This window comes from Nothoprocta perdicaria, unplaced genomic scaffold (genome assembly GCF_003342845.1).
Source record: "Nothoprocta perdicaria isolate Ctin4 unplaced genomic scaffold, notPer1 scaffold_609, whole genome shotgun sequence".
Lineage (NCBI taxonomy): Eukaryota > Metazoa > Chordata > Aves > Tinamiformes > Tinamidae > Nothoprocta > Nothoprocta perdicaria.
In genome coordinates, this window is record NW_020455876.1 from 3453 (window position 1) to 14633 (window position 11181).

At 49.2% G+C, this 11181-nt stretch overlaps 2 protein-coding genes across 2 annotated transcripts in view; both read right to left on the reverse strand.

The window, feature by feature from the left end:
- Nucleotides 1-2639: 2639 nt before the first annotated feature.
- On the reverse strand, nucleotides 2640-3590 carry LOC112956212 (olfactory receptor 14A16-like). The gene has a single exon (XM_026049709.1). The coding sequence runs from the start codon at nucleotides 3588-3590 to the stop codon at nucleotides 2640-2642; it is 951 nt and encodes a 316-aa protein (XP_025905494.1).
- A 6475-nt stretch (nucleotides 3591-10065) lies between these two features.
- The window catches only part of LOC112956210 (olfactory receptor 14C36-like), a 3285-nt gene continuing 2169 nt past the window's right edge, over nucleotides 10066-11181 (reverse strand). Inside the window, exons 2-3 of the mRNA XM_026049707.1 lie at nucleotides 10712-11061; nucleotides 10066-10676 (exon numbers count right to left, since the gene is read on the reverse strand). Of these exons, the coding sequence (XP_025905492.1) occupies nucleotides 10066-10676; nucleotides 10712-11061 (961 nt within the window). The remainder of the gene's footprint in view (nucleotides 10677-10711; nucleotides 11062-11181) is intronic.

The following is an 11181-nucleotide window of genomic DNA, read 5'->3' on the forward strand; positions in this document are numbered from 1 at the left end:
CTGTCACACCCGACCAGACCGCGCTCCGTACTCGCAATAGTCCAGTCACCAGAAGGCGCCGTTGCCTCTTGCCATTTGTGGTCCTTCAGGGGTCTTCCTGCTGGCCGCCTAGTGGCTTTAAGGCTCCTCCATCTTGCCCGTCGACTGCTTCTCAGTTTAACCCTTTCCTCGACATCTCCCCCTTTTTTTTGTTGCAAGTATAACCTTATAATGACATATCAGGGTATTCTTTGGGGCTCATATCAATCAATCCAGTATAATTAAACATTATGCACCAATCCATTTGGATGAGGTCCAGTAAATCTTGCTCTGCTGGTTCTGTGAGGATTTCTGATGTCTCATTAAGCCAGATCCATCTGAGATTTGGTTCCTTCCCCATCTCAACGCCCCCGCTGCACCCCACATCCTTGAGTTTACCTTGATTACACCAATTTTGTGCCCAATTTCCTCCAAACTCAGTCCCATTGACCATTATTGAGTTGTTGCCGTCCGCCCATAACTCACATGTGTCATTACAATTAAACCCCTGATGTCGAGCATGACCCGCGACCACCCGCCATTCCCATCTGCCGGCAGGCACTCCCACTAGGCATGTGGAAAATGGGGCCGCAGGCGTAGCTGTAGATAGACACCTCGTGGTTAAGTTCAACGTCTGAGCTAAAGTAACCCATACATTACTCCCGGTTGCTCTTCTTGGGGCCCAGACGTTGACTCCAAGGGTGCAGGCTGCGATGATGTGGATTGCAAGGCTGGTTTTGTCCATCAGGCAAGAATCCTTTAAAATTTCTTTCCCTCTTTTGTCCCACTGTGGATCAGGCGTGAATCCGTCTCGTCTTCTCAGGTACGGTAACTCCTCAGTCATCATATCGGCATATGGTGGGTGGACAGAGGTCATGGCAGGAGCCGAGGGCACCAGCCTATCTCGTTTTCCAGAATATTCCGTAACACCTCATAAGCCGTGTGCCAGGGTCCCAGCAGTTTGTCCCAGACTAAACAGCTGTTTGGGCATCTCGAGTGGCCCAATCCCACAACACTACTCCCAGTCCGTCCCAGACTTCGAAATCATAGACTGTGGCAGTCTGAAAATCCGCCTGGATGCCACCTTGTGCCACATGCTCTAGGTGTGCCTGCTTGAGTGGGAAAGTTGGACTAGATGATCTCTAGARGTCCCTTCCAACCTTGAATATTCTGTGATTCTGTGATTCTGTAACCCTTCCCGTAACACTATTCTATTTTACTTTTCTTCTTATTTTGCTCTATTTTATTTTGATTTATTTTTCTTTTCCTTTTTTTTTTTATGGAATTCCTGTCTACTAATCGATCAGCTAATTCCTGTAACAGTTGTCCCAGTTAATGCTGGATGTTTTCATTGAAAAGATCCTGTGCTGGTGAATAAAAGCAACTAGCTAAAGCCTCTCTGGATTATTTTACTGTCTATCCTTTAAGAGCAGATAGTGCAACAGGAACATTTGGTGTAGTCAGCAGGACAGCACAACAGGGACGGAACCACAGTGACAGTCAGCTGCCACCCTGACAGGAGAAGGGAGCTCCTTTGCCCAAGGGGTGCTGAGCTCTCCTCATGGGTGACACCCGTGATCTCACCCTATCTTGACTTGTTGCTGCCCCTTGGTGACAGCAGTGATGGAGACACTGCAAAGGAATATTCATTCTCATTGTGTTGAGGGCATCCAACAGAGATCAGACAAGGGGCTGTGAGGTTCCCCCATTTCTGATGATGCGGGGGCAATCCTTGCCTTGTGCCTCAACACACTCTTCTGGTGATATTCAAGAGAGCTATTACTGGGAACAATTGCCATGAACCAGAACATGTATTTTCTAACATTAACATAAGAGAGAAAAGTCAAAAGAAATAAAAAAAAATATAGTATTAGTGCTACATAACCTGTATGATGGGTTAAGCAATGATACACATCAGACTGTTACAGGTCCTGATACTGTACCCGTTGAACCAGTTTTGTCAAAGCCTCCTTGATCTCCCCATTCCTGATGGTTCAGTTGAGCGGGTTCACTGGTGGCTGAGGAACAGTAAGCACCAAATTGAGAGATGAGGATGAGATGAAGTGAAGCTTCAAGCAGGCAAAATATGCAGTGCTAAGAAACAGGGAGACAATCATTAATGCTCAGGACAGCCTCCAACCACAACATCTCGCATTGCTCCTCCTCTGTTCCCAAAGAGCAGGCCCAGTGGGGCACCTCCCCAGTGCTGCTTTTGGCCTCCTTCCTAGTAGAATAGGAGCAACCTCAGAGCCCATCCCCAGACTTTCTGGGAGGGGACTCTCACAAAACCAAAGTATCCTCATTGCATTTGGGGCATGAGAGTCACCTCAGGCGAGCAGCCTCTGAGGATTCCCCCTCCCAGCTGATGCAGGGGGAAGCCTGGCTTCCTGCTTCCACATGGTCTGTAGGTGAGAATCAAAAGAGGGACACCTGAACCAAAGCAGCACGAACCAGATTTTATTACTATTACTATTATTATTACTATTTTTATTAACGGAAGGAAGGAAGGAAGGAAGGAAGGAAGGAAGGAAGGAAGGAAGGAAGGAAGGCAGGAAGGAAGGAGAGAAAACCAGTCTGTATGCCAAGTATATGGGAATGATGAGTGGATACACATCAAAAAGTTATTGGTTGGGATACTGTACATACTGAAGAATTTTCCTCAGTGTCTCCTTGAGCTCCTTGTTCCTCATGCTGTAGATGAKGGGGTTCAGTGTTGGAGGCAACATCGAATAAAGAACAGCCAGTGTAAGATCCAGAGCTGGGGAGGACATGGAGGMGGGTTTCAGGTAGGCAACCATGAMAGTGCTGACAAAAAGGGAGACCACAGCCAGGTGTGGGAGACACATGGAAAAGGCTTTGTGGCGGCCCTGCTCAGAGGGGATCCTCAGCACAGCTCTGAAGATCTGCAYGTACGACACCACAATGAAAAGGAAACACCCAAAGCCTAAATAGACACTGATCACAATAACTCCAGCTTCCCTGATGTAGGAGTCTGTGCAGGAGAGCTTGAGGATCTGGGGGATCTCACAGAAGAACTGTCCCAGAGCATTCTCTTGGCAGAGTGGTAGTGATAATGTGTTCCCAGTGTGCAGGAGACCATTGAGAAACCCACTGGCCCAGGCAGCTGCTGCCATTTTGACACAAGCTCTGCTGTCCAGGAGGGTCCCATAGTGCAGGGGTCGGCAGATGGCAACATAGCGGTCATAGGCCATGACTGTGAGGAGACAATACTCTGCTGAAATAAAGAAAAGAAAGACAAACATCTGTGATGCACATTCCATGTAGGAAATGGCCCTGTTGTTCCACAGAGAAATGGCCATGGATTTAGGTACAATGGTTGAGATGGAGCCAAGGTCGAGGAGGGAGAGGTTGAGGAGGAAGAAGTACATGGGGGTGTGGAGGCGGTGGTCGCAGGTTACAGCTGTGATGATGAGGGCGTTGGCCAGGAGGGCAGCCAGGTAGATGGCCAGGAAGAGGGAGAAGTGCAAGAGCTGCAGTTCCCGCTTGTCTGCGAATGGCAGGAGGAGGAACTCGTTGAAGGAGCTACATTGTTGGACATTTTGGTCTTTCATGTCATGAGAGAAGGTCTAAGAAGAAAAAGACAGTGACAAGTTAAGACAAACTTTCTGCAAAACCTCTTCCCTTTCTCACAAACAGAAACACAGGCACACGTATCCCTCCTCCACACACAAACATTCCTTTTATTCTTGGCAAGATCTTCATTTCGCTCCCTATATGAAGCTTCAATTGTGAGAGGCAAAACCTCTCTGTGCCCTACCACAGAGCCAGCACAACAGGTCTCCACATCAVTCCCTTTCCCAGATGCTTTAGGTATGCACCTCTCTAAGATAAGGAACAATCTCAGTCCTAAAGGAGCCTGGCCTCTGCTGACAGCAGTGTTAACTTGCAAAGTGCAGATGTCCAAGCTCATCTCCCTTTCTCAGTCAGATGTCCCAAGAGCCATGGAGGGGCTGTATTGCATGGCTCTGATGATTAGAAGGGCTCTGCAGTGTGGTGCTCATCCTGAGGGAGATTTTGACATGCAGCTTCTAGGCAAGGGCACACAGTGGTTATTTCAGCTGCCCCCATACAGACCTCCCCCACCCACCAGCACCATTTCCATTTCCTTAATCCCTCTGTGGCTTCTGCATGGGATGTTCAGCTAACCTAAGTGTCCTACCGAAGAACTGTGATCCTCCTCAAGGCAGGGTACAGCCCACTGGCACAGCAAGCAAGGCTCCAGCAAGGACCCAAAGATGAGGTCTCCTGAAAGACAACCAGTTCAGTCCTCATTTCTCTGCTGGGTGGCAGAGAATAGACACAGGGCAGTTTCTCAGGGGAAAGCATCTGTGCTACAAGGGCTGGCAGAGAACTTCCTGGACCTCAACCTCCATGAGGTGTTTGGCAGTTTCCTCTCAGTCTCAAACCATCTCTCTGCTGTTTGGACGTGTCCTTGCTGGGAGATGTTCCTCTCTCCCTGCAGAGACCCCACCTCACTCACTCAACACTCAGCTCAGTACTACTGAGTCCTCCAAGCAGCAGGAAACTTCCTAGGGACATCTCCCTCCTTGCAGGTGCTACAGACTTGATAAAAGAATCTGCGGTGAGCCTGGAAAGGGGACGATGGTGCAATATTATATCCTCATGCCAGGCTGAGGAGTGATAAAATCATTTCCAAAACTGCCCTGACCCATGAAACAGCCCCTCAGCAGGAGAATGAACCTGCCCTACCAGGGGTTGCCCCTCTCACTCAAAGCTTCTCCCCACARCACAGTGGGGAGCTCCCCGGGCAGGCTGAGAGCTCACCCTTGTAGGTGGCCAGGCTCCCTGGCCAGGGAACAGAGCAGCCTGGGCGCAGGGACATGCTCTGAATTACAGCGCTGGGCAGAGCGGGGTGCACACCCTGGCTTCACAGCCCTGCAGCCATCCCTGGCAGGAGAGAGCAGCGTGCCCTGTCCCTCTGTTGGGGTGGCGGGAAGGCTGCTCTCAAGCATCTCCCCCTTCTCTTCACAGGACTGAGAGCCTTAAAACCCCATCAGCAACGGCATGGACTGGGGTCAGAAACCCCCTCCAGGAAGCTCAGCAGCACTGCCCTGCACACASARACTCACCRTKMCAAGGGCTGCGAAGGTTTCTGCCACAGCGAGCTCTGCTCTGTGCTCCCACTGCACACTGCCGCTCACCTCTCGCTGYCTCCTCTCCTCTCCTGGCCGCAGCAGCAGCAGGCAGTGCCCGCAGCCCTGCTGCTCTTGCCACAGGAGCTGTTCCTGCACACAGTGTCTCTGGGCAGGGCTGCCACGTTGACACGGGCTGCCTGTGTCCCAGGAGCCTGGCGCTGCTCAGCAGCACAGCCCCAGCTCAACTCACCAATTTCCCTGTCCCTTGTGCTCCCTCCTCCTGGGAAATGGTCATTGCAAGCAATTAAAATAATCACCCCTCTTCTTTATCTAAAGTTTGCAGTGAAGTGGATTCCAACATTGCAATTTCTTTTATCGGAGGACGACTAGGAAATTTGGAAATGTCTCTCTGTGGAAGGCTCAATTCACATCTCTCAGCTAGTCAGGACACCAAGATCAGGGCAAGGACTGAGTTCACTTAACTGTGTTTTGGATATTGGTTCACATGAGTCAATCTGAGCGTCTTATGTTGATTTAGAAGCACATGGACTGCAGAAGGATTCAATTCCTTTCCCAGAACTTCACAAACATGGAGGTCACAAGTATCCCCTTGTCCAAGCTGAAGCTTGAACTACAGCAATGTCTGCATGGGCATTTGCTGTCTAAGCATCAGCTGTAACCACCTCAACTGGACTGTTGGAATCTCTTACCTTGTTACACTTGAACAGAAGTGGTCCAAGCCATGAAGTAGTGTCTATTGTTTTGATGGAGCACGTGTGATACCCAAATGCTTCAAGAGCATCAGATGGGGGCCAGGTGGGGAATTTCCTTCATTATGTCAAATGGCACTAGGCGCCCACTACTGGCAGAGCTCCACTCRCAGWGAAGCTGAGACACATGGAGCTGGTGAGAGTGCAAATTGGAACAGAGTTCATTGCAGGCACTTGATTCTGACACTGAAGCAGGACTAGGTCAGATGCCTGGAGTTTCCAGCACAACTGCAAGGGTGGGATCTATAGGAAAACTTTGCCTTTTTGGATGGGCAAAGACTCTAGTTTCTCTCAGGTTTTCCTGCCTGTGATTAGACAGCTGAATCCCACCACCGCCTTTAGGGAAACTCCCAACACTCTGCATTCAAGTGTGTTGGTGGCGTCCAACAGTGAACATCCTCATCTACAGCAGGAGGAATAGGAGCTGCAACCGCGTTGAAGCCAGGCTTCTTCCTCCTTCTCCAATACAAAGGGGTTAACCTAAGAGCCCACTGCTCTGAACTCCGTTGGATACCTCCAGGGCAAAGAGGAGAGTTTCCCTTTGCAGTGTCTCTTCTAGCATTGACACCAAAGGAGCTCAAGGGCACAGAGTCAGGCCAGAGGAGTACAGATGAGGTGGGACCATGGGTCCTGTGTCCATTAGGAGAGCTCTGCTCCCTATATACAGCCAGGATGTCACCTCACACTCTTGGGATTCAGTGACATTCAGTTTGCTCCTGTGCACTCCACAAACTCAGAGCAGGATTCCCTTGGCCCAATTTTTGGAGTGCACAAAAAGTCTGCCTGCATGGGAGCTTCTTCTCTCAGCTCCCACTGGAGTTAGTGGAGATGGGGGAGGGAGGCAGATGTACACACCAACTCACTCCTTTGGACTTTAAAAGGAATAGAGGTGGTCCAAGACATATGCAAGTGCCTCCTTGCTCTGGCAGAGCAACTGGCAGACACATGTCCACCTAGTACATCAGGCAGGTCTTCTTGGCACATGGACATCTCAGTGCCTACTACTCCCTAGAGCTCGACTCACTTAGAAGCTTACAGCTGTGCAGTTCCAGACATTGCAAAGAGCTTGTATAACTCACTGCAGGTACTTCAGACCACACAAGGAAAACAGGCCAGCGTGTCAGATGCAAGATGTCATGGTGTCTCCAGCAAATGTCCTTGTTTCTAGAATATTCAAGAGCAAAACAACAGGAAACTCAGGCCCCCCAGAAGGGTTAATGGGCCAACACTCTAGTACACCATGGTTTTCACACCTGGTGCCCACAAAAGGATTCCTACTACTGCCTTCAGGAAAACTCGCTCATCAGGAAGAGCTTTCTCTGTTTCAGTAAGCATCTTACTACCAATGAAGGCCTTTAGGCATCTGGCCTTATTCACATGAGCATGTACCATTGCTTTATATGGCATTCCTCATAACAGCCAGGAGGTTTCCTTGGTAGTGTGAAACAGTATAAAAACATCAAACAGCCCAAAAAATTCCCCAGCTTGGGAATTTCAGATTGGACATTAGGATGAAGGAATGACACTTRAAGGCTGGTGCTGTAGTGCACAGGCCACCCAGGAGGAGTCAAGGATCATCYCATGGCTTTGTGTGTCAGGGAACAGGCAGCGAGCATGGAGAGACAACCGTGAAGGGCAGGAGATCCCATGTGAGGACAAAATGGGGAAGTAGGTTGGGTGTCTACAGGATGCATGGACACAGCTGCAGGTATGAACCAGCATAGGACAGGCTCTGCTGGAGACAAACAAAGGCCTGCCAGGGCTCAAAGACAGCAGAGGGGGTCTGTGTCCTCTTGGTATGGCTGTTGTCTCTGCTACCAASACAGACACCTGAAAGGTCCCATATCATTGTCCTACATTGAGCATTGAACACTCCACTCCACACACTGTCGCCAAGAAGACCTGGAAAACATGTGGAGAAAGGATTTCTCTTCCCAGAAACTCTGTGGCTGAACTTGGACATTTTGCCTCATAAAACACGTCAAGGGTTAATGTGGCATCAGAGCCACCTATATGTTTCCTCTGACTTCCTGTTATCAATGATAATAATGTTCTGCTCTAATCAGCCCCTGGAGACCCTCTGTTCTTAAAGTTTATCATTGGGACCCATTAAAGCTCTACAGAACTTAGTGCTTCTGTTCATTCTTCTTCCAGTAACTGAGGTTCATGAATTCAGCACCAAATACACCATGGGGCTCATTAAAATAGGAAAAGCTCTCACAAAGCCTGTCTCTCCCTGCAATTTTCTTCAAGTCTTGCATGGCAAATTGGAGATATTTCAAGAGTGTAGCTGAATGGTGGAGACATCAATAATATAGATGCATTTCTGTTTTTAAAGCTTTTCATTGTTACAGAGAAAGGGACAGAAGCATTCTCCAGCTGGATTCAATCCAGAATGACTCCTAATGCAGTCTGGACATGTAGGAAAACCAGTGTTCCACACCTCAAGCACTCTATGGACACTCCTACTCTCACGTTCCCAGCCTGCCATTCCTCTCATCAGCCACCTGGGACTTCCATCACTCTTCTTGGAAGCTTTCCTGTTCTACTCAAATGGGCAACTGAAGGTTACAGCTTATCTGCCTCAATTCCCACCTGCTTTCCATACAGAACTAGCTACAAATAAACACAGGATTTTTTTCTTAATTGCAAAGAAACAGAAATAAAGCATGAAATCATTTCATAAAGACTAATGATGCCCTTTGAGTGTAGGCTAAGCTTTAAACTCCCAGAAATACAAAACAGCAGCTGGGTCTCTCAGTGAGCAAAGAGGAACAGGAGTCGCAATACTGCAGGTTAACAATGGCCACCTTGTGTTCTGTAAGGATCATTTTAGAAATTGTCAGTTTAAGCAAGACACATGTGAAGAGGAGGGCCATACACCTCCTGCAGGTCCTGGGTCATGACGTGGGACATGTAGCTTTGGGAGATCCCAGAACTACCTGCACTTTTCTACACAAGTAGGGAAAACCTACTGATTGAAAACACTGATTGAAGACCCTGGAGAGCAGGGATTTTCCTGGCTGCTGAGAGTGACCCAAGCAGTACTTGGGGATGTCAAAGGAAACCCAACCCACCAACACCGAAAGCACTGGACCTTCCTGAACCCTTGTAGTGTAAGCAGGAGGGAACAGCAATGTCCTAGACTTCCTCCATCAGGCCTTCAGCTCCACAACTTGTCATGGCTTGAAGGGAGCTCCCTACACCAATCCTTCCCATGACCCTAGTGCACAGAGCGGACTGAGGAGACATGGAGGAGTAAAGGGAGAGAGAGGGGGGATACCCCAGAGTGCATCTCTGAGCAACAGACACGTTGCTAGAGGTTGAATAAGCAACCCAAAAAAAGGAGCAAGGACGTGCTTCGGTGTTCAGTGGCTTCCAAAGCCACATCTCTGCCCAGCTTCAAGGGGAATAGGGTCTCCCTTCTGCAAGATTTGCCCAGGACTGTGTAAATACTACAGAAAGAGGATCATTGGCTGGTGGAAATTCCAGCAGTTGGGGAGCCGGAAGATTGTGCTCTCACCAACTTCTGAACAATTCAAAACGCAGCTCCTGAGGCAAGTCAGTGCCTTACAGGCTCCATACGGGAGCCTTGACAGCAGGGCTACACCTTGTGGGCCTGTCCTGAGACACCCAGGGTCAAAAGGGTGGGAGATCCAGGGTTCCAAGGCACTACAGATCCCACGGACAGGCAGGTGCCAGGAACGATACTCAGATTAGAAACATTACCTGGAGGTGTCATGGAAAAGCCCAAGGAATAAGGAACGTCCAAGAGGAGAAATGGCTTTCCTCACAGATAGATGAAGGAAAGCTGGCAAAATTCATGGGATTTGGAAACACTTTCTCAGATTTGTTGCCTGGCTTGACCCTTGGTTTTGGAGCCTAGCAGGAACCAAACCCAGCATCTCTATCCCACAAGAGACAAAGAAAGCTTGCTGAGGACTTTTAAAAGCAATGAGTCTTTAGAGGTTGTCTCAGAAGAGCAGATTCCTTGAGCCTTGATTAGCGAGTACTGGGATCTGCTGAAGGAATCTGCTGAATATACATCTGCTAAAGGCAGATCCCAGTAGAGGACGAAACTTGGGGCCTTTTGCAGTGAATTTGGGGAAACACGGCATGCATGCCAAGTATATGCCAAGTGGATACACATCAAAAAGTTATTAGTTGGGATACTGTACATACTGAAGGATTTTCCTCAGTGCCTCCTTGAGCTCCTTGTTCCTCATGCTGTAGATGAGGGGATTCACTGTTGGAGGCAACACTGAATACAGAACGGCCAGTGTCAGATCCAGAGCTGGGGAGGACATGGAGGGGGGCTTCAGGAGGGCAAACACTGCAGTGCTGACAAAAAGGGAGACCACGACCAGGTGTGGGAGGCACATGGAAAAGGCTTTGTGGCGGCCCTGCTCAGAGGGGATCCTCAGCACAGCTTGGAAGATCTGCACGTACGACACCACAATGAAAAGGAAACACCCAAAGAATAAACAGATGCTAACTACAAGAAGCCCAACTTCCCTGAGGTAGGAGTCTGAGCAKGAGAGCTTGAGAATCTGGAGGATCTCACAGAAGAACTGTCCCAGAGCATTGCCTTGGCAGAATGGTATTGATACTGTGTTCCCAGTGTGAAGGAAAGCATTGAGAAAGCCACTGGCCCAGGCAGCTGCTGCTGTTTTGACACAAGCTCTGCTGCCCAGGAGGGTCTCATAGTGCAGGGGTCTGCACATGGCAACAWAGCGRTCATAGGCCATGACTGTGAGGAGACAATACTCTGCTGTCATGAAAAAGNGGCCATGACTGTGAGGAGACAATACTCTGCTGTCATGAAAAAGGCAAACAGAAAGACCTGTGCAACACATCCCCAGTAGGAAATGGCCCTGGTGTTCCACAGAGAACTASYCATGGATTTGGGGACAATGGTGGAGATGGATCCCAGGTCAAGGAGAGAGAGGTTGAGGAGGAAGAAGTACATAGGGGTGTGCGGGCGGTGGTCGCAGGCTATGGCTGTGATGATGAGGCCGTTGGCGAGGAGAGCAGCCAGGTAGATGGCCAGGAAGAGCGAGAAGTGCAAGAGCTGCAGCTCCCGTGTGTCTGCAAATGGCAGGAGGAGGAACTCATTGAAGGACCTGCCATTGAACATTTGCTCTTGATTCACAGCACTGTCCAAWAAGGAAAAAACATGAGCAGGTTAGAAAGGACTTCTGTGAGTAAAACGCATTCTGCTTTTCATAGTACTCCCCACATGGCCTCCCTCCTTTACCTTGTTCAGCTCCCTTGTC